Source organism: Aethalodelphis obliquidens, unplaced genomic scaffold (genome assembly GCF_003676395.1).
Source record: "Aethalodelphis obliquidens isolate GAN/ISIS:26980383/991018 unplaced genomic scaffold, ASM367639v1 scaffold8, whole genome shotgun sequence".
Taxonomy (NCBI): domain Eukaryota; kingdom Metazoa; phylum Chordata; class Mammalia; order Artiodactyla; family Delphinidae; genus Aethalodelphis; species Aethalodelphis obliquidens.
The window spans coordinates 56,132,117-56,156,482 of NW_020837952.1; the positions used below are offsets into that span (position 1 = coordinate 56,132,117).

A 24,366-nucleotide genomic window follows, 5' to 3' on the forward strand; every position below is an offset into this window, starting at 1 on the left:
GTGTTTTTTTCAGTCATATTTTCCAGACTGGATAAAAAACAAGATCCAATTATATGCCATATACAAGAGACACAGTTTAAAAACAAAGTCACAAGTAAATTGAAAGTAAAAGGATTTTAAAAGACATACCATGTAACAATAAGCATTAAAAAGCTGAGTGGCTATATTAAGATCAGATAAAACAGGCTTCAAGACAAAGGGTATTATTAGAGAATAAAAGGGACAGTTCACAATGACAAAAGAGTCCATCATCTGGAAGATATAAACATAATATGTGTATGTAGATGTATAACAGAGTTTCAAACTAAATGAAGCAAAATCTGATAAAATTGAAGAGAGAATTAGACAAATCCAACCAAATCACAGTTGGCAATTTTGATACCCCTCTCTCAGCAAGTGACAGAATACACAACATCTCAGGATACAGAAGACATAAACAACACTATCAACTATCTTGACTTAATCACATCTATAAAGCACCACACCTAACCACTGCGGAATACACATTTTTTGGTAAATTTGCAAGTTTACATGGTATGTTTCCCAAGATAAACTATATGCTGAGCCATGAAACAATCTCAATAGACTTTAAAAGCTTGAAATCTTGTATTAACTTCTCTGGCCAGTGGAACTGAATTAGAAATAAATAATAATATACCCAGAAAAAACTCCCCAATATTTAGAGATTTAAAAACACATTTCAGGGAATTCCCTGGTGTCCAGTGGTTAGGACTCCACGCTTTCACTGCCTAGGGTGCGAGTTCAATCCCTGGTCAAGGAACTAAGATCCCACAAGCCGTGTGGCACAGCCAAATAAATAACTAAATAAAAACACACTTCAAATGCCCACAGGCCAAAGAGGAAACTCTGCTAACATAACTGGTGCTGATTAGACTTCCTCTTCTGGCTAAGATGGAACAGAGACTGGACTTAACCTACTGCTTAAAACAACTGAGAAACTGGACAAAATTAATGAAACAGTGTTGCCAGACTGTGAACTTCAGGCAATACAGGACAGTGAATCCTGAAAGAAGGAAATAAAGAAGGTGAGCCCTAAGAATTTTCCCAGTGTACTGCCTGGAGAGAGTTTCCAGGCCACAGAGAAGGAAGTGGGAACCCAGGGGGAGTGCAGTAGTATCCAAATTGAGGAGATGGAGCTGGGCATCTGTGGAGGCCAAGATGATAGGAGTGTGTAGGGCAGAGTACCAGAGAGACCTCTGGAGATCTGCTGATCAGTGCAGGCAGGTGAGGAAGCTACCTGAAGCCGGGGCACGCGCCTCCTGAAAGGAACAGTAGGTGTGATCTTCAGAGCTCACACGGGTGGGGAGTTCACACATCCACTAGCCAGTGGGAGACCTCATCATTCACAGGACACTGGTTAGAGTAACACACATTGCTGGTGGGAATGTAAGAGGGTGCAATTACTTTGGGAAACAGTTTGGCTGACGCAGCATTCCACTCCTAGGTATTTGCCAATAGCAAACAAAGTTTAAGTCCTCACAAAGACTTCTTCATGAATGTTTTTCTGTTTGGTTGGTTGGGGTTTTTTTGTTGTTGTTGTTTTAATTTTCTGGCTGAGCCGCATGGCACGTGGGATCTTAGTTCCCCGACCAGGGATCAAACCCGCACCCTCTGCACTGGAAGCGTGGATCCTTAACCACTGGACCGCCAGGGAATTCCCAAGACTTCTGACAGACAAAATCTGAAAACAACCCAAATGTCCCTCAATAGGTGAGCGGATAAACAAATTATGGTATACCCATACAATGAAATATCACTCAACAATAAAAATGAGTGAATTATTGATGCACACAACTTCAAAATAATTAGGCCAGACAGTGAAATAAGACAGACAAAAAAGCACCTACTGTATGAATCCATTTATATAAATTCTAGAAAATCCATAAAATCTATAATGACAGGAAGTAGATTGGTGATTACACAGGAACAGGGAAGGGGCAAGGCAGGGAAGGGCAGGTGTAAGGATTGCCAAGGGCACAAGGAAACTTTGGGGGATGATGAGTATTATCTTGATTGTGGTTGTCATTTCATGGGTATATACATATGTCAAAACTTATCAAATTATACACTTTAAATATTTACATTGATTGTATGATAATTATACTTCAGTAAAGCTGCCAGAACCATAACTGGTACACCGTTTTGTCTCTTTACTGGATTCGGGCTGATACAGTACTTTAGGTAAATTATTGCTATATCTTTAAATTAAATTCTCTAGGGCTGGGAGAGAATAGAAATAAGGAAAAGCAACCAGGAGACCAGAGGAATTCAGATTCTAAGGTTAATTTAATACCAAAACAAGTACCACGAAACTACACATTCAGGCACTGTGTGAGGTTTAGAGGTACAAATATGTCAAAGAGGTTCAAGGAAGTCTTCTGAAAGAGGTAGTGTTTGAGCCGAGCTGAAAGGAGGAGAAGTCAACCAAGATGAGAAAGATGGGAAGGGTGTCCAAGTAGATGGGACAACCTCAGCAAAGCAATGAAGGTTACAGACAGCGTGGGGCGGGGGAAAGCAGGGCAGATACAAACCATTCGGTGGTACTAGAGCAAAGTGTGTGGCAGAGGGGAGGAGTGAAATCTGGAGGGAAAGGAAGGAGCCAGGCCAGGGGGCCTCATGACTGACAGGCAGGAGTGATGAGGAAGAAGGAAATTGAAATCTCAAGACACTCCTTGAAACTCATTCCTCTGTGGTTGCTTCAGCTGAACTCTGCTGGCTCCTCCATCTCACTAAGCAATCTTTTCAATGTTCTTCCCTGGCTCTGTTTCCTCTAAAATGTAGACAGTCTATCCTTGCCCCCTTTCTTTTCTGCCTCTGCAATACCCCAGGGTGACGTCATCTATTACCATACTTAAAGGAGGATGAGATCTATCACCTGTAAGCAAGTAATTCACACATTTTAATTCTCAGCTCTGACTTCTGCTGAGTTTCAGCCCTAAATACATAGTCATGCCTCTGCACAGGGCAGTCTCACTACCCTCCAGCCTTCTCATCCTTGGGTGTTTGTTCTACCTCTATTAATATGACCATGAACCTCCCAGTCACACAGGTTATTTTGGAGCATAGCTGCTCCCACAGCCTCTAAAAGGTCTCCCCGCCCTGTCCCCTCAGTTCAATCGGCATAGCACAGCCAGAGTGACATTTCCAAACTGAAAATCTGATCATTTTCTTTCCAATACTTCTTCAAACTATTTAATATGGTTTACAAGGCTCTTCATAAATCAGTCCCCATTTACCTCTCGTCTCGTTTTGTACTCCTTTTCCTAAAACCATATGATTCTGCTATGCTTAACTTCTCCCGGTTCTTCACATTTACCATGCTCCTTCCAGGCACCAAGTCTTCACCCACACTGTTCCTCCTGCCTGAAATGCTCTTGTGCCTCTTTATACCTGACTCCAGCTTCCAGCGCGATGGCCATTAGGCGGACATACACTTTCACATCTCTCTGGTTTTGCTCATGCTCTTCCCTCAGTCCAGAATATCCTCATCCTTACCCTTCTCTATCAAAAACGATTTCACTCTTCTAAACTCAATTCAAATACTACCTCCTTTGTAAAGTCTTTTCTATATCCTCAAAGTTAAAATGAATCCCTCTTTTCTTTGCTTTTGCATACTACAATGTGAATATTCATATTTTCACTTATTATTTCAAATTTTATTCATTCATTTGACAAATATTTATTACGTATTAGTATGTGGCAGGCAATAAGCTCTGGTATCAGCAATAAACAAATCTGTGGTTGACGACCTGTTAGAGCTTGTTGACAGCTCTGGCACCCCTGGAGGCTGAACACCCGCTCAGGGCACACATCCTGTTCAACTTGTTCAACCTGTAACTGACCGGTGGAGTATCTAAACAGTCACTTGATAAATGTTTGTTCAAGGAATCATTATCTGGATGATCTAGTCACTAAAAGAAACTTGACTATAGGACAGGAGAAGTCTTAGAGGACATTCTAATTCAGTCCCTTCGTGATACACAGGACAACCTGAGACTTCCAGAGATTAGGTGACTTGCCAGGATCACATAATGATTAAAGGGCAGAAGTAGGACTAGAACCCCAGATTCCTGAATTCTAAACCAATGCTCTTTTTAGGGGAGTAAAAGAAGGACTAAAGAGTGTGGTAGAACCAGCTGCACCAAGTACTTCTTTACCACAGTTGTTGTAATGGTGCATAACTGTGAAGCGACTGGGTTCAGGCCATTTGTCCCTGGGGCTGCCTTTAGGGATGCGGGGCCTTGCAGAGGGGGACAGAGTTAAGCTGGCCTGTGTATCTGTGCCTGTTTGTCTTCTCCCAGGAAGGGATATGGCGTAGATTTTTTCTTGGATTCATATAAAGAATGAACAGCATTTATGGAGAATTTTCTGAAGCCCAGGAGAACCTGTGGGGATTTGATTGAGAACAGCAAAATGTCTTTTTGTTTGAACACAAAGCGCATAAATGGATACTCTGTAAACACTAAAGGGTTTGTTTCGTGAGGGCCTCCCAGCTTTCTCTGGGAGAGAATTTCTCTGAATTCCACTGGAAAGGCAGAGAGGAGCACAGAGTGAACTAATCTGGTTGGCTTGCTTTCTCTGGTTTCTCATTTTCTTTCAATTTAAACCTGAATGTCAAAAAGCTTTATTCTCAAGTATATATCCAGCAGACTCCTGGATGGGAAGCCCAGTATTAAATTATGAGACTGTACCCCGTCTCTTTATTGTACAGTGATTTACACCTGCTAATATACTTGATTAATGCAAAATAGGACCTTGAAATGTCAGTCATATTAAAGCTGGTTTGGATATTCTTGACAGTTATCTTTAGGAAGAAGCTTGTTCCCTATGCAAGACATCAGACAGCATATTTAAATGCAGACTTATCACCGAAATGCCTGAAGCAAGGAAAAAAAAAAAACCCACCACCAACACACCTCCACGCTTTGAGCCTAAGGACAAAAGAGAAATAGCTAGGCTGTCGAAGGTACTGAAAATGTTTTTGCTAGTTCGGAGACAATGATGAAATCATTTTTAAAAGAGAACATCAGATTTAATTCTGAGTTGAGAGACTTTGCCTACAGATAGGAACATTCCCATACTGGTAACACTTTTTCATTTTTCAAGAATTCCACTGCCTTGTTTCAGGTACTATAATCACTGCAAATTATTTTATATTCTATTATATTGTGAATCTAATAATGGGTGTTATATTGCAGCAGAGCTATTGCTGTGATCAGTTCTCCTGTTAGTCTGATACACAGTATCCAATTACAGCTACAAAGCAGAGAGTGGGCATGCATGACAAGAGGTGGATGCCAAAATACGTCCTTCTGTAGTTTAAAACTGTAACTGAAGGAGCTTCTACTTTAGTAATTATGTTAACCAAAGGAAATAGGACCTGAAGATAATAAGGCATATATACAATGGAATATTACTCAGCCATAAAAAGAAAGAAAACTGAGCTATTTGTAGTGAGGTGGATGGACCTAGAGTCTGTCAAACAGAGTGAAGCAAGTCAGAAAGAGGAAAACAAATACCATATGCTAACAGATATATATGGAATCTAAAAAAAAAAAAATGGTTCCGAAGAACCTAGGGGCAGGACAGGAATAAAGACGCAGACGTAGAGAATGGACTTGAGGACACGGGGAGGGGGAAGGGTAAGCCGGGATGAAGTGAGAGAGTGGCATTGACATATATACACTACCAAATGTAAAACAGACAGCTAGTGGGAAGCAGCCGCATAGCACAGGGAGATCAGCTCAGTGCTTTGTGTCCCCCTAGAGGAGTGGGATAGGGAGGGTGGGAGGGAGATGCAAGAGGGAGGAGATATGGGGATATATGTATAGCTGATTCACTTTGTTATAAAGCAGAAACTAACACACCATTGTAAAGCAATTATACTCCAATAAAGATGTTAAAAAAAAAAAGATAATAAGGCCATTTTGCTACGAGGCCAGAGTTATAAATTATTAACATGGAGGGGTGATTTGAATTGCTCATTAATATATTGGTTTAAAGTAGACAGGCCATTAATTTAAAATGGATATTTAATGTGAACGTTAAATAACATGTTTGACATGAAAATCTTTATATTTACCTTACAATATATATATAAAGCCCCAAATAATCATAATAAGTTAGAATAGCTATACTCTCTATATGATCTATGATAAGTGTGTGTATGCCATATGTGTATGTGTGGGTGTATATACACACAGTTGTAGGTTCTGAGAATTTTTTATCGTATATCATTATATTTAACTGTAGTATATATTATATCCAAGTATTAACATAAGAAAACATATTTGGAAAATACAGCTATGAAATATGCGAAGTATATTTACTACTTTTGATATAAATTTGAGATAATGGTTTAGCGTCTCACAGAAAAATATGGACACATTTAAAATTAAGGTGCTTTTCTTTAAAAATCTTCAAGTGGGACGGCTGAAGACTTTCAGGCCACGAAAATGGATCACAATGAATGGATTATAAAATAGGCAGATACAGGATGCTCATTATTAAATTCTACACCATAGTTATGGTTCCAACAATAATAAAAACTATAATTTCCCTCAATAGATTATCGTTATCAAAACTGAAGCTGGAAATGTCTTCGGGAAGCTGGTGATCATTACCTATGTCCATTTTTCTGTTTTTTAGGCTAGAGTTTAAGTGGATCTGGTCTCTGGCATGCTAAGGTCTCCACGTGCTACAGGGCACACTCTAGGCTGACCAAGATGGGCAGGTGCCTGAAGTGTTTGTGACCATCCAACCAAATCTTGTAATGACAATAAAACCCTACAGGTGACTCCAGGAGAGTAAAATATTAAGCTAAATTGGGTCAGACGTTTAATTCTGACATGAATTGAATATATGAGATGTTTGAAATGGTATCCGGCCCACAGTAAACGAATAAACAGGTACTGTATTTTGGGACAGTCTAAAGAGCTGGCATTACGAGGGAGTCCCCACCATGGCCCTGCCTGGAAGCAGACTGGAACCCGAACACACCAGTACTCTCCCTTCTCCCCAGAAATTTCTGTATTCACAGACCACAAGCACGACGCATGCTCTTTGTACCCACTGGTTCTTGGTATCTGAGACCAAGAGACCTGGTGTGCTGTGGAAAGATGACGATGAGGTGAGGAACTACAGTTCTCAAACATTTTCCCCATTAGATGTACAGAACAATAATAAACTTTTTTACCTCAGTACTGATTATAAATCATGTCTAAGTCTGCAATACTGCAACGAACCTTTAAATATCATTTAAATTGTGAATTCAAGTGAAGTGCTATTTCTCATGAAGCATGAGTGCTCCATTACTCAAAATAAGCATACACAAAACCCTGACCTATTAAAACTTCAAGTATTATATAATCTATGTCCTTTTGGAAAACACCTTACTGAATACCTGATGACAGGTACCTTTTCTCTCCCCCCAGCAAAGGGGGATGGTCCTTGTTCTTATAGCTCTCCGCATATATATATATATATATATATGAGTCCAGGAAGATTCCACATGCCGCAGAGCAACTAAGCCCCTGTGCCACAGCTAGTGAGCCTGCTCTCTAGAGCCCGTAAACCACAACTACTGAGCCCATGTGCCACAACTACTGAAGCCCGTGTGCCTAGAGCCCATGCTCCGCAACAAGAGAAGCCACTGCAATGAGAAGCCCGTGCACTGCAATGAAAAGTAGCCCCCACTCACTGCAACTAGAGAAGGCCCACGCACAGCAACGAAGACCCAATGCAGCCAAAAAGAAATTAAATAAATAAATAAATAAATAAATACTTCCACATATGGATTTGGTATATGATATCTATTTTATTATTAGCTCCTAAGGAAAAAGAGAGTCAGAAAGAGTCCATTTTAACATCCGAATACACATACGTAGTCTGGCAGAGTCCAAAGTTAATATTAACCCACCTTCTGAATCATTATTCAGAGACTTTAGAACCCTGTAACTCTAACTTGCCCCTCTCCTCAGTTATGTGCTATTGTTACAGCTAGCATTTCGGTTCTTCTTCTAACACCACAAATTAAATGTTATAATTATTTTTTAAAAACGGTATTTGTTTAGATTGACCTATATGTTTACCAATGTCTTTGCTCACCATTCCTTCTTAAACTTCAGACTTTCCTTTTGGAATCATTTCCTTCTTCCTGAAATATATGTTTATAAGTTCCTTTACTGAGGGTCTGTGGTGGTAAACTCAGTTTTTGTTTATTTGAAGTGTCTTTTTTTTTTTTTTTGAAAAGGAATTTATTTCACTCTTGTTCTTAAATGATTACACACTTTACGTTGACAGATATTTTCTCAGAGAATAGAGACAGTATTATTCCCTGTCTTCTGGCTTCTAATGTTGCTGTTGAAAAGTCTGCTTTGGTATTGTTTCATAAATAATTTGTCTTTCTTTCTTTCTTTGGTGTTCCACAGGTTCACTATGATATGAGAGTTTGAAAATTTTTTTAAATTATTTATCCTATTTGGTATATATTATGCTTCCTGTATCTTTGGATTCATGTCTTTCATCAGTTCTGGAAAAATTATCTCCCATATCTTATCAAACTTTGTCTCTCTTTCTACATATATCTTCTCTCCCTCTGGGACTGTAATTGGCTATATTAAATTTCATTTATCATTTGTGTCTTAAGTTTTCTTTAATATTTTCCATCTTCTTTGCCTCCTTGCTGCATTCTAGGGAATATCTTCTAATACACACTCCAATTCAGTAATTCTCATGTCAGTTTTATCTGATCTATTGTTTAATCCATCCACATCCACTGGGTTTTTACTCGGAAATAATTTTATTTTTCCTTTCTGCAAGTTTTATTTGGTTATTTCCCAAATCTGTCTAGTCATCTGTCCCTTACTGATTTCATTTTTTTTTTTCTTAAACATTTCATACTCAGCTCATGTCTGAAATCCTTGGAAACTAAATCTGCTGTTCGCGACTTTGTTGACTCTCAGTCATGCAGGCTTATTCCTTGTGTTCTGGTGGTCACTGATGATGACATCGTGTTTGGCCAAGGTTAATCTGTAAGAGTGGGGTCTAAACTGGGCCTGCTTTCCTCCAGAAAGGATCTGCGTTTTTGTCGGGAGCCGGGACAACAGACCTCAAGCACTTTAGCCCCCGAGCTAATGCAGAAGTCTGAGGTTCCGCTCCACTCCCTCCCTTGCCACAGACTCATTCAAGCCTTAGTTTTCTGATTGTGGATGCTGATATCAGCATTTGCCTTCAGGGAAAACTGTCTTTGATTCCTTTAAACTCTCAGCTCCCCACTCTAATCAGGTTTCAGTTCTCGGGTTCATTTGGTTTTTGCATTTTTGTTCTGTTTTGCCCTTAGAGATTTCCTTTAGCTCCCATGAACCCAACAGTGCATTAAAAAGTATCTTTTATTCCAGAATCTAGAGGTTTTGTTTGTTTGTTTGTTGCAAGAGGACCTTCAGAGTGTCTAGTCCACCACACTGCTGAAAATGAAGTAAGTCAGGAGTACAGTTTTTACCCTGTAGATAATGAAAAGCCATTAAAGGCTGTTTTGAGGATTTGTGTGCTATACAGATGGCTGTGGAGACTATGTGGAAGATAGACAGGAGTGAGATTTAGGCAAAGAGATCACTGACAAAGGTGTTCTAACAGTGCAGGTAACAGATGACAAGAGCCCACACAGTAGGGGCAGAGATAACCGTTAAGATATGATCATCATAGAACTGTCACAATTTAGTGATTGAATATTTCTGAATAATCAATCTTTTCCCAAGTTTTCCTAAGATTATCATAGAACTGACGCAATTTAGTGATTGAATATTTCTGAATAATCAATCTTTTCCCAAGTTTATGGGTAGCAAAGGATTGGTAACTATTAGTATCAAAGTATTAAGTGCTCCTTTCTGGGTTTTTCTTTTCTAAATTAATTGAGTCAAATACCTCCAGGAAGCAAAACACCTTTTTAAATCCATATTTATTCAAAACATTTGACCTTGGCATGAGCCACAACTCAGCTATCAAGATTTGTAACTGCTGTAGCCCTTTGCTTATCTTGTCTCAAGGCCACACTGCATGCTGGTCCAAAAGAAACACCTGCTACAGAACTCTAAGGCACTTACAGAGTGCCTTCGCAGTACAATAGTGCTATCATATTACGCACGAGGTCATTCACTATCTACTTCATCCAGTCCTCTAAAGTGCCCATATACCCTGTTTACAGAAGGTAGTAACATGAAGAGGGAAAATCAAGCACCACTATTTCCATTTTGTTAAAACTGCTAACTTCAGGGAAACAAAACTGTAGCTTGAACATGTTAGACACGCTGGACTGTGATCAACAAGAATGGCAAAAAGATTAACTACTAGATTTCTCTCTGAGTTTTATTAAGGGATCAGGCGTGTCTGACGATGACTTACATTCAAGGTTTGTTGTGCTTTTTTGAAATAGTAATAAAATTCTCAGATCTCTGAAATGCACAGCAGACATAACCACCATCCAGAAAGCAGTTAGAATCTTTAATTAGGTGTCTCAAGGAAAGAGAGACTGATTAAAGAAACAGGAAAAACAATCGTCTAAGTTCGAATTCAGTTATTTTAGTGTCCTGATATTCAATATTTCCAGAACAAATACAGAACTTTCAATGTATGTCTCATAGGCACCTCAAGTGTAACATATCCAAAATGTAACTCTTAATATATCCTCAAACCTGTTCTCTCCTGTCCTGCCCTTCTCAGTAAATGGCACCATCACATATTCACTTCCCAAAGGCAGAAAACTAGTAATCATCTTTGTTTCCATCCTTTTCCTCATGCTGACAACCAACCGTCAGGAGATCCTGAGGGCTGAACTCTAGAGAGCACATACCATTACAAACAATAAAAATAACAGCAACACTCCTTATTAGTATCAAAATTAACAAAATATGTGGCTCTATTGAATAGAATTCTGTTTCAATAAAGAATCAACAATACTGAGTATTCCTCCCTCTATATCTATTTCATTCCACATTTACCCTGAGCACATCCCCAAGCTTCTGCTCTTTTCTCTTCAATATCTTACCAATTCTGACTCATCCATTATTGAATTCAATAAAGATTAATTGAGAGCCTACTATGTGCTGGGCATTGTGCTAGAAACTGGGGTTACAAGGGTGAAAGGATGATGAGTGAAGTGCTAACAGACATGGTCTTCCTCCCCACAAGTCCCACACATACTGAATCCCCAAGGCCCCTTCCCCAAGCACAGTCACCTAAATATGAAGCTGCCATTGCCCAGCAGGAAGTTTCATGGTGGGTCTGGAGATGAAAGACTTGAGTTGAAAACAAACAAAAGCCAGATTAACTTGTAACAGAGGGAATATGGGGAGAATATTGGTTTAGCTTGTTTTCCCCCCTCCTCCCAAGCATCTACCTGAGACTAAAGATCTTCTGAGAGGGGAGATAAACAGAGGAAGCAAGACTTAGGTACTGGAGAGGGAGCTCTTGCATCCTGAGCCTGTCCAGGGCCGTCTTGGGAGTTGGGGAAACCAAGGAAGGGCCAGTCATCCATCTATCCAACAAGCACCTACCATTAGCTAGCTCTTTTTGGAACTGAGCATTCAGCAATGAACAAAACAGAGAAAAATTCTTTCCCTCATGCTGCTTTCACTCTGAGGGTGAAGAGGATTTCTGTTTGTTTCCCAGGTGGAGCCTGGAAAAGTAAGCAACATTTTGGAATGCCCACCCATCTTCACCTCACACCAGCAGAAGAGGATGGAAGCAGAAGAACAGAAATGCAAGTAGGGGGTCTGGGAAGAGGGCATCTGAGTCAGCCACTCAGAATCTCCCACTGCGTGAGAGGTTATATGCTCTGCCATCGGGAAATTTAAGATTATCTTGAATTACAAAAAAAAAAAAAAAAATACAGCTACTCCTTTTGGCACACTTGACGTCATGGCTTGAAAATATGCCGGCGACTCAAGCACGAGTTAAGATGCCACCTCTGCCTTTGAGGGCTCTTCCATCTCTCTGACAGCCCCTTGTCTTTCTTCACCGCTAAGATAGCCCCTCGGCACTCTCTCTGCCCTCCAGACCCTCCTCCCTCTAAAACTCACTAACTTGAGTAACAACATCTAGGAAACGGGGGTGGGGGGGGCGGGGGCGTGGGGGGGGCGTGGGGGAGGATCGTCCATGCTGTGTCTCTGGGTTCCTGCCACACCACAGACAGATCCTGCTTTCAGATCAGATTTGAAATGATATGAAAGGAAAAGCTACATAAATAATATCTGGACCAACACCAATGCCCACATGCATTCCCTCTCTAAATCCATGAACATTATTTTAAATTGTATGTGTTTCCTCCTTTTAAATAGACTTTTAAAGCTAATATAACTATCAAGTGTCAATGAGGGATGAGGGAAATCCCACAAATTTTCAGAAGGTAACTGCTGGTAGCGAACCTCACTGGTAAACTTGGAAAACACACATTATGCTGCTCTTCTTTTAAAAAACTGTGATGCAGGGAGATCAGCTCGGTGCTTTGTGACCACCTAGAGGGGTGGGGTAGGGAGGGTGGGAGGGAGACGCAAGAGGGAGGAGATATGGGGATACATGTATATGTATAGCTGATTCACTTTGTTATAAAGCATAAACTAACACACTATTGTAAAGCAATTATACTCCAATAAAGATGTTAAAAAAAAACTGTGATGAATCTTCTCTGAAGACACTTTTAAAAGCATATGCAAAAAATACAGAAAGAGCAAGAGGATGACGATACTCAATTTAGGGGCATTTCAAATGATACTTTTTTAGCCAACAATTATTTAGTGGAGCACTTACTATGGACTAAGCACTGGATCAGAGGCAGAGCACACAAGACACAGACCTTCTCTCAAAAAAAAAAAAATCATAGTCTAGTTGGTTTGATGACAGAGGAAATAATGGGTAGTGACAATACAGCAGAATCAGTGCGGATCTGGAGCACACGCAGAGTGCCATGAGATCCCGGATGAGGAGCAATAACCCTGCCTCCAGCACGTCAGAAAAGGCTTCCTGGGAGAAGCCACATCTTAGCTGAACCCCAAGGATTCATATGAATAGGAATGGAGAACAGAGGAATGAGCATATGCAAAGTGTGAGAGAACACAGCCTTTACGGCAAGTGGTTCAGCATCCATAGCTAGACCACCGCGTGTGATGGAGGAGGAAGGAGGTGAAAGGTAGACTGGAGAGGAGAGCAGAGGCCAATGCCAGAAGGAGCTTATCCGCCAGGCTAAGGCGTTAGACTTCATCCTAAGGGGAGCTCCTCGGCACTCTGACCACATCAGAGTTGCATTTTAGAAATGTTCTTAGTCTCTAGTTCTGTTCTGACCCCTGACTGCTCTTCCTAACTTGCCCTCCTCCAATCCTTTCTTTACACCGCATCCGCAGTCGTCTTCCTAAAGCAAGGATCTGGTTGTATCATGTCCTTGCTTAAAACACTTCAAAGGCTCCCCATCGTTCTCCAGACACAACTGAAACTCCTCAGCATGGCTTATAAGGAGACCGGGCACACATGCCGGTCTTAGTCTGTTAGGGCTGCTGTAACAAAGTACCACAGACTGGGGAGATTATGAACAACAGCAATTTCTTTCTCACAGTTCTGGAGGCTGAAGTCTGAGATCAAGGTGCCAGCATAGTCGGGTTCTGGTGAAGGTGCTCTTCCTGGTAACAGGCTGCTGACTTCTCACTGTGTACTCAGCCGGTGGAAGGGGCTGGGGAGCTCTGTGAGGTCTTTTGTATTGTATAAGATCAACAATTCCATTCACCTCCATCCTCGTGACATAATTACCTCCCAAAGGCCAAAGTCGTTTTAGAGGAAAGGAACGTACCTTGAATCTTCCACAGGAAGTGACACCACTTTACTAGAGTCAGCAGGAGGAAGAAAGAATTTCTCCTTGCCTGGCAGCAGCTCAGCCAGTGAGAGACTGTCACAACTCAGCCAGTGAAAAGCCACTACACTTTGAACTTCCAGTTTCCTCCAATGCACTTTTTGTTTGTAACAGTCCCTCCCAACTTCCCCTTCCCCTCTATAAAAGAGTTTCCTCTGCTTTGCTTTACTAGACTTGCATATGGCTTGTCCAAATTGCATGTTGCATGTCCAAATTGCATGTTGCATGTCCAAATTGCAATTCTTTGCTTTCTTGACTAACTTGCTTTGCCAATAAAATAACCGGCTGTTTTACTGCTTTAGGTTAACACTCCTAATACCATCAACTTGGACATTAGGTTTTCAACATATGACTGGGGATGGACACAAACATTCAGACCATAGCAAGACCACCTTGCCCAGGAAGCTCTGGATTTACATCTATTATTCTGGCATAATTATTAGTTGTGCCTCCTTTCACTCTCAAAAGTATCCTGGTTTGGACAAAAAAATTATAATGGTCACCTTTATTGATAAGACTCTGCTTACCTCTCTGGTTTCATCTGGCACCTCTCCTATCATCCACTTAATCCTAAGGCCCTCCTAAATTTATTTCAGTTCTTTAAACCTGCCCAGCTTCCTCTTACCCCATCCTACATAAAGGCAGGGATCTTGTCATCACTGGATATCCAGCAGTTAGCACAGTGCCTGGCACATAGTAGGTATTCAGTAAATAGCTGTAGGATGCATAATTTGCTCACTCTTGGAAATAGATATATAGCCATTTGTTTCACTCAAATAAAGTCAAATTGGGACTTATACACCTGAGATGTCACAGTCATTTGATGAAGAACTTGTCACCTTAGTTTACATTGAGCTTGATTCTCCTAATTTGAAATGTCTAAGGGTTATACCATATTTTTTATAATACACACACTCATTAGTAACATAGAAAAAGATTTAGGTGGGATGGCTTCTTGACCTAAAATGCATAAATAATTCAAAAGTCAGTGTCTCTTTTAATCATCAAAATGATGAAAAAAGTTGGCTACTGCATGGCAAATAAAAGGTGGCATCTTTAAATGTAGTTACCATCCTTCTAGTCTTTTAATTATTTAACTGACTTCTGCAAATGATTGTGGCTTTGCCCTATTTATTTCAAGAAAAACCCATTTAATAGTTTCATTTATGTCTGTTTTTCACACACAAATCATGTTTTCCATATTTTTGAAGTAAAAAAGTGGGAACAATTAAATTTAAGAAAAGATTTTAATTGGATTTCTTCACCAACCATATAATACACAGTTACTATGTTGATAACCTCTCAAATTTCTGTAGTCAGTTCTCTAATTAAAAACATGCTTTGCAATGCTCTGATGACTGATAGAAAGATACTTTCAGGGAAATGAGAAAGCATATAGCAACTGCCCTCAAAATGGAAGCCCTTAATGTAATGCACCCAACTCATGAGCACCTGCTTGAACAGCATCATACACACCTAGAAGTGGCAAAGAGCAGAGCTCAAAGTCAGAGCTAAGGTAGTGGCAGAGTCACTATGGTACCTGTGGGTGGTCTGCAGAACCCCTGGATCAAACAATCCTCTTACTAAATCAAATAGACACATAAGTAATATAGCACATCAGATGATAAGTGTTACAGGGAAAATAAAGCAGGGAAGAGAGAGAGGGGGCGCCAGTGGAAGTGATGAAGTGCCAATTTGTAACACTGTGTTCAGGAAAGCCTCCCTAGGCTGTAACATTTCAGCAGGACCTGAAAAGAGTGACAGTGAGAGCCAGAGAGTGAGAGAGAGAACACCATGTGTGTGGGACTCAGAAGTGGCCTTCAGAAAAAAGGCACTTCCTTGGCATGCTGTAAAAGGAAGTTTAAAGGCTCCAGGAGATGGGACCATTGGAACGATCCTATTATTATGTACAGCATGCTCAGATACCTTCTAATTGCCTTGGAATATACGCTCTTCACCAACGCGCTAAAAAATGTATTGTGATGGGGCACAAGCATTATTGAAGAGCCTGTAGTGCTTATCATCTGTGGGCTAGAGATGACCATAGGGATGATGCAGTGGGACTGGGTTCTCTGATGTCAGTGGGAATAATGGCGTCCTGGAGTGGTAATAGTCAGATGCTACCGCTTAACTCGTAGAGACAAGCTAGGCACGACAACCATAGTAGACACAGGGATGCAATGACATCAGTTTTTTGTTTGTTTGATGTTTTTTACTTTCAGGGATGTATAGTAATGGTTAACGAATCACAAGATGGATACAAAATAGGTGGGCAGCCTACTAAGTGTTGCTTGATATATATAGGTGGAAAACCTAATTAGTGTCATCATGGGAGGAGTCACGGCCTCTTACTCAATTCCTAAACTGAAGCCAGTTCACAGAGCCAGAACCTCCTGATTGAGGGGAAGGTCAGATCCCTTTGAGAAAGAATCCTGAAATGCCCACCACAGGTATATATGGTAAATCTTCCCCTAAGCCTTCCCTAGAGGACCTGAAGCCATTTACAACAATGACTGTCCTTGGAAAGGGAAATACACAGAATTTTCTGGTCTTGTTAGATACTGGCTCTTAACTGACACTAATCTCTGGAGATCCAACAATGCCGTTATCCTCTACTAAGTGGGGATTTATGGAAATCCGGTGGCACATGAAGTCTCTGCCTAGGCTCCAAGTCACAATGGGTCCAGTAAAACCACAGACCTACCTCTAGTTATTTCCATGGTCTCAGAATGTATAATGGGAATAGATATACTTAGTAACTGGCAGAATCCCATTAGTTCCACAACCCATGGAGTTCAGGCTATTACGTTTAGAAGGACTAGATAGAAACCCCTAGAATTAATTACACCTCCTCACTCCAAAAAATATTTTGGGGGAAACTGCAGACATTAGCGCTACCATCAAAGACTTGAAAGTTGTAGGGGTGGTGATTCTTGTTTTTCTGAAGAGCCAGATGGTTTGTGGAGAATGACCAGAGATTATTGCAAATATAATCAGGTGGTGATCAGCCAGTAACAGCTGCAATTCCAGCTGTGGTATCTTTACTAGAGCAAATCAACACAGCCCCTGGCATCTAATGTCCAGTTATTGGTCTAGATATGTTCCTTTAAAAATCTCTATTAATAAAGATAATTAGAATCAGGCTTCGTGTGGCAGGGACACAGTAAACCTTTACTGTCTTGCCTCACAGTGTCTTTTAACAGAGACCAGACAGACCTGGATTTTCTTGATATCCCATAGAACATCACACTGGTCCATTGCATTGATGACACAATGCTAACTGAACATATTAAGCAGGAAGTAACAAACCCTCTTGGTGCTACATGCATGCAGAAGGTGGGAGAGAAACCCTAGGAAAGTTCTAGGGCTGCCACATCTGTGGAGTTTTCAGAGTATTCAATGGTCTGGAGTGTGTCAGGATACCCCCCTGGAAGTGAGAGACAAGCTGTTGCCCCTCGAACTGTCCAACACAAAGAAAAAAAAACACAGTAACATGGGTGTCTTGGAATTTTGGAGGCAACGTATACCACATTTGGGTGTGATGCTCTGACCATTTCCTGCCATTTTTTAGTGGAGATCAAAGCAAGAAAAGGTTCTGCAACAGGCCCAGGCCACTGTATAAGCTGCCCTGCCAGGTGGACCTTATAACCTAGAACCAGTGCTAGTGCCCAAGGCAGAGAAAGATGTTAAGCAGAGTCTCTCATGAGCCCCAATAGGAAAATCACAAAGCTGACCTCTAGGGCTTTGGAGTAAAGCCATATCTTCTTTTGCCTACACCACAGGACACCAAATGACTATGTGCCCATCATGTAATGGGTGTTATCTGGTCCACAGAACACACAGCATCATTCTATTGTAAAATCAAACAGAATAGATGAGACCAGACCAAGCCAGAAGGCCCATGTAAACTATTCAAGCAGATGTCTCAGACTCCATGGAACCTGCTCCCATTCTTTTACTGCTTCCCCTTCAACTTACACCTATAGCTCCATGGAGAACTGCCAGTTAAGAGAGAAAAGTATAGGACTGGTTTACAGGTATATCTGCAAGGAATGCTGGCACTAGCCAGAAGTGGTTAACTGCTAAATCAGAGCCTCACTCAGAAGTGCCCTAAAAGACAGTAGGAAGATCTTCCTAGTAGACAGAATTGCAAACAGACGCACACTGCACATGGAAGGCAAGATGCAATCCATGGCTGAGGGTGCTATCAGGGACTTGGAAAGAATAAGATTGGAACACTGGTGACAAAGAAATATGTGGATGAACCTTCAGGATGTATGTGCACACTGTGTGAAGATGCTCATGTCCCATATAAATGGTTGCCAGACGACATTTCACTGCAGAAGAGGTTCTCAAAAATCAGATGGGCAAGATGCTCTGTTTAATGGATGTCAACCATCCTCTTTCCTTAGTCACTCTAGTGGTTATACAATGGGCTTTTGCAGTGTGGCAGGGGTGGAGACTATGCAGGGGCTGCCACAACTTCTGAAATGCCCAACCTGCTAAGAGTAGAGGTTAATGCTACATCCCTAGCATGGCACCCTTTCCCAGGGAAAACAGCAAATTAATTACCTGGTGTCAGGTTGATTATATTGGACTCCTCCATTATAAAGGGAGTAGTCCTTTGTCTTCATAAGGAGACACACATATTCCGGGTGCAGATTTGTCTTCCCTGCCTGCAGCCCTTCTGCCAGCACCATTAGTGAACATACAGAATACCTTATCTACTTTCACATCATCTCACAAACAACCCTACACAAACTATTCCAGAGTATTAAAAAAGAGCAAACACCTTCCAAATCTTTTTATGAGTCTGGCAACATCTCAGTATCAAAACATAACAAAGAAAATATGAGAAAAGACAGTCCTGGTTAATTTCACTCGCAGATACAGATGCAAAACTCCTAAATATAACATTAGCAAATCAAACCCAGCAATATATATAAAAGATAATATATCATCACCAAATTGAGTTTATTCCAGAAATTCAAGGTTGTTTTAATATTTGGAAATCAACTAACTTACAAAATTAACAGCTTAAAGGAGAAAAACCTATAACCATCAATATAGATATTAAAAATGGATAAAATTCAACATATTGATGTATTCATGATAAAACTGTTAACAAATTATAAATTGAGATCTGCAAAAAACATACAGTAAACCCGTCTTAATGGCAAATGCTGAAATCATTCTCTTTAAGATTCAGACCAAATCTAGGAAGGCCACAATCACACTTTCTATTCAGCACTGCCTGAGTGGTTCTGCCTAGCATGGCAAGGTAAGAAAATAAAATACAAAGTATGGTTTACAAATGTGAAACAAATCTGCCATCATTCACAGATGATATGATTTTCAACATAAGAAATCTAGACGAATCTACAAATAAATTAGGAAAATTGATAAGAGTTAGTTAAGCAAGGTTACTGGTTATAAAATCAATATACAAAAATTAGTTCCACTCATTTTCACAATCAACAAACTGCTAGAAAATACAGTTTATAAAATTATATATTTTACAGTAGCAACAAAAAATATATAAAGTACCGAGGACTAAATTTAACAAAAGCTATATAAGAGTTGTATGGGAAAAAAAAACTATAAAATATAATACATTGAAGAAGACTTAAATAAACAGAATAATTTGATATCGTAAAGAGGTCACTTCTCCAAATTGATTTAAAGATTGGTAGTGCCAATAAAAACTCTAACAGGTTTTTTTCGAGGAACTTGACAAGTTTTTTGTGGGAAAGCAAAGGGTCAAAAAAAGACAAAACACTAATAAGTGAAAAGTCATCAAGAATTATTATAAAGGTAGAGTAATTAAAACTATCTGTTGGTGCAGGGATAACCAAATAACTTATGGAACAGAATAGAGGGCCCAGAAGCAAATCCATGCATATGTGTAAACTTGCTTTAGGCTATAGATGGTATATTTCAGTTCATCAGGGGAAAGGGCAGACTTTGCAATAAATGATGCTGGGACAGCTGGTTATCCATCTAGAAGTAAAAATGAACTCTTGCTTCAATCATACACGAAACCCAACTCCAGCTGCGTTGAGTTGTGGAAAGCAAAACTATGAAAATTTTAGCCTACATATAAATATCTTATGATCTTGAGATAAGAAAGAATTTTTAAAAATCACAAGATACAAAAAAGTACGAACTATAAAGACTAAAATTCTACCTCATTAAAACTGAGAACTTCTGCTACCAGAAAATTACTAGAGCTCATCACTGAATTCAGTAAAGTTGCTGGATACAAAATTAACGTACAGAGATCTGTTGCATTTCTATACACTAATAATATACACTAACTATACACTTTCTGAAATATCAGAAAGAGAAATTAAGGAAACAATTCCATTTACTATTGCATCAAAAAGAATAAAATACCTAGGAATAAACCTACTTAAGGAGGCAAAACACCTGTACTCCAAAAACTATAAGACACTGATGAAAGAAACTGAAGATGACACAAATGGAAAGATATACTGTGTTCTTGGATTGGAAGAGTCAATATTGTTAAAATGACCATACTAGCCAAGGCAATCTACAGATTCAATGCAATCCCTATCAAATTACTGATGGCATTTTTCACAGAACTAGAACAAAATATTTTAAAATTTGTTTGAAGACACAAAAGATGTTGAATAGCCAAAATAATCTTGAGAAAGAAGCTGGGCCTTGCTGTTTGAATAGGATTTTGTTAAACATTATTTGATGGAGAACTGTGGCAGACTGTATATTCCAAAGATGACCGTGCTAATACACATCCCATCCCATATGCTTTTCTTTCAATATGCCATTGACAGTTGTCCATGGAGGGGTAGGCATCTACGTACCCTCCCTTTGAACTTTGGCAAGTCTTTTCTATTGCCTTGATAAACTGAATGGGGAGGAAGTTCACAGCATGACTTTGAGATTACTCAGCTCCTGCCTGGTCCTTTCTTTCACAGGATGTTCAACCTTGGAACCCAGCCACCATGCTATGAGGAAGCCCAAACTAACCCACGTGGAGAGATTTACATAAAGAGGTGCATGTGGAGAGAAACTGAGGGCCCCAGCTGACACAGCAAAGCATCAACTACCAGACACGTAAGTGAATGAGGCTTCAGATGATTCCTGTCCCCAGCATTTGTGTTCTCGGGTTGAAGCCCAGACATAATGTCACAGAACAGAGACAAGTCATCCCCACTGTGCCCTGTCCTAATTCTTGACCCAGAGAATCCATGAGCGGAATAAATGGTTATTTTGTGCCATAAAAGTTTTAGAGCAATGTGTTACACAGCTGAAGTAACTGGAACAAAGACATTCTAAAGAGAAAGTAATAGAATGTCATAAAGTATTGTGAATACTGACAGTACTGGGTGATGAGGCCAAAAAAGGTGGGCTGGGACCAGACTATGAAAAGTCATACATGACAGTATAAAAAAACAGACTTATGGGCAGTGGAGAATTGTTGAAAGTTTTTAAGCTGGAAAATGAAATGCTAAGATCTACATTTGCAAGATATCTCTGAGATCAGTGTGAAGGAAAGACTGGAAAAAAGAAAGACTCAAAAGTAGGAAAACCTCCTCCAATTAAGATGAGTCCTAAACAAGTAAAATGGTGGAATCATCCCTCAAGTGACATGTTTTGTGAACTTCTTCCTCTTAAGGGTTGCCTCTGATGCTCATTTATACTCAAATTCACTTGTATTAAAATGCTGGCAGAGAGAAACATGTAACACAAAAACCTGCACAAGGATATGTACGGCAGCTTTATTTATAATTGCCAAAACTTGGACACAACCAAGATGTTCTTCAGTAGGTAAACAGATAAATACTCTAGTATATCTTATTCAGCACTAAAAAGAAACGAGTTATTAAGCCATGAAAAGACAAGGAGGTACCTTAAATGCACACTACTAAGTGAAAGAAGCCAATGTGAAAAGGTTACATACTGCATGATTCTAACTATATGACTTTCTGGAAAAGGCAAAACTATGAAGACAGTTAAAATAACAGTGGTTTCCAGGGGTTAGAGGGGAGGGAGGAATGAATAGGCAGAACACAGAGGATTTTTAGAGCAAAGAAATACTCTGTACAATACTATAATGGTAGATACATGTCTTATACATTTGTCAAAACCCATAAAATGTACTCCACTGAGAATGAACCAAAATGAAAAGTATGGTCTTTGGGTGATTAAAAAAAGTGTTAAAGTAGGTTCACTGATTGCAGCAAACGTACCACTCTGGTGCGGGATGCTGATAGTGGGGAAGCTGTGCTCGTTTGGGGACAAGGGTTATATGGGGAAATCTTGGTACTTTCCTTCAATTTTGCTGTGAACCTAAAACTGCTCTAAAAAATAAAGTCTATTCAAAAATATTAGGGGGTGGAAATGTTAGGAGATATTAAAATACAAAAACATTTTCCTTACTGTTCTTCTTTCAAACTTCTGGATCTGGATCAGTGTATTGTAACCACTTATAACCAATTATTCATGTGAATAATGCCAACCTTGTACTACAGATATCACCATAACCCACAATTTCTTGTTTTGGGGTCTATTTAAAATATCCTCATCATTCTCACAAATGGCTTTATAAGAAAGCCATGAACTATATACATATACGTGAACTATATACATATGAACTTGTAATATAAACCTATACTAATAAACTTCAGTTTTAATATTTTGGATATCAGGGTGCTATATAAGGGGAAAATTGAGGTGCATGGTCCAAAGATGAGGGAGAAGATGTAACTCAGAATGTAAGGAGCCAACTCTGTGAAAAGGAAAAGGATGCCTGGATGGATATAAAAGCAAAGATATACAAGGGAATAAAAGCTACTGAGAACGTTTTGTTCTCATCCTGGCAGATCTTTCATCCTATTTTCTGAGAAAATCAAGAGGAAGAATGTATTGAAAACTGAGAGTTCATGGAGGATAGATGGGATGGAGTGGCTCGACAGTGGATCAATCAGACCTTGAGCAGCAGTAGAGCCCAGTTGGAATTTGATACCGTAATTTATTGGAGGCCAGTTTTGGATAATTTTGTACTGTGCCATTCTCTAATGTTAATTACTCAAGAGATGATTAACCAATTTGTGGTATACCATGCATCATGCTTTTTCATATTTTCATCTAATGCTTGCTTCTGAAAAATATCATAATTTAAACTCTTCATCAAAGAGAAGATTAATACAAACAAGAGAAGGAACTAAAATGAAATTTTCTGCTTTAAAAAAATTTATAAAAGATTTAAGCCTTGTAGTTAATAATTTTTGCAATAAAACAATGAAAGAGAAAAAAACATTGAAACAAATGGTAAAATAAGGTTACAGGATCTTGATCCTGTGTGGGTTGAATTTATCCATGCTAACCCGGTCCCTCATGACCAAAGTTAAATTAAAGCCACTGTTGCTATATTTAACAAAATAAAATCTGATGAAAAACAATTCCTGTCCAGTGTTTCTTATTCATGTTTCTGAGTAAAAATTTTATTCTTTACCTAATTTACCTGCATCCCAGAGGTTACAGACATCTGTTTGCCCTTCTGACAACCATGTAGTTGACGAGATAATGGAAGTAGGAATTGTCGGCAAAACTGGCTTTGGATCATCCTCATAAAATAACATCAGGTCCTTATGGAAAACAAGAGAACACACATGAAAGTAGAAAAATAATTAACCCCACTGCTTCAATATGTTACAACGAATGGACAATTTATAGAGATACAATGTGCCTCTATGTGCTAACATCGTCGTAAATACATTTTGACTGAAAGAACTTGCACGTAAGTTATCCACACATGGGTGTCCACTTGGTGTTGGGTGGTATTCTGCCCTTAAGAATCCCCACTCCCTTTGCAGCAACATGGATGGACCTAGAGAATATTATGCTTAGTGAAATCACTTATATATGGAATCTAAAAAATAATGCAAATGAACATATATTCAAAACAGAAACAGACATATATATAGAAAACAAACTAGTGGTTACCAAAGGGGAGAGGCAAGGGGGAGGGGCAAATTAGGGGTATGGGATTAAGAGATACAAACTACCATGTATAAAATAGATAAACAACAAGGATATACTGTATAGGACAGGGAATTATAGTCATTATCTTGTAATAACTTTTAATGGAGTGTATCTGTAAAAATACTGAACCACTATGCTGAACACCTGAAATTAACATAATATTGTAAATCAACTATACTTCAATTGAAATAAATAAATAAATAATAAAAAACTATACCTTCCAAGTATAAAAAAAGATTCTCACTCCTTGCTAAAGACACCTGGTACAGACAAGCAATGATTTTGTTTGGGGCATTAACTTTCCCTACCACTCCTTGAGCATCCTTATAACGTACTATCTCAGAGGCCAATTATTCTGTTTTATTGGTAATAACAAAGCTACCTGTGTGTATCTTTTATCCATATTTAAAATTTTAAACTTTTTA

General features: G+C 39.4%; 1 protein-coding gene across 1 annotated transcript in view; it reads right to left on the reverse strand.

Moving 5' to 3' along the window:
- The window catches only part of ENTHD1 (ENTH domain containing 1), a 97,988-nt gene that overhangs the window by 17,782 nt on the left and 55,840 nt on the right, over positions 1-24,366 (reverse strand). Inside the window, exon 4 of the mRNA XM_027107712.1 lies at positions 23,421-23,544. Coding sequence (XP_026963513.1) covers positions 23,421-23,544 — 124 coding nt within the window. The remainder of the gene's footprint in view (positions 1-23,420; positions 23,545-24,366) is intronic.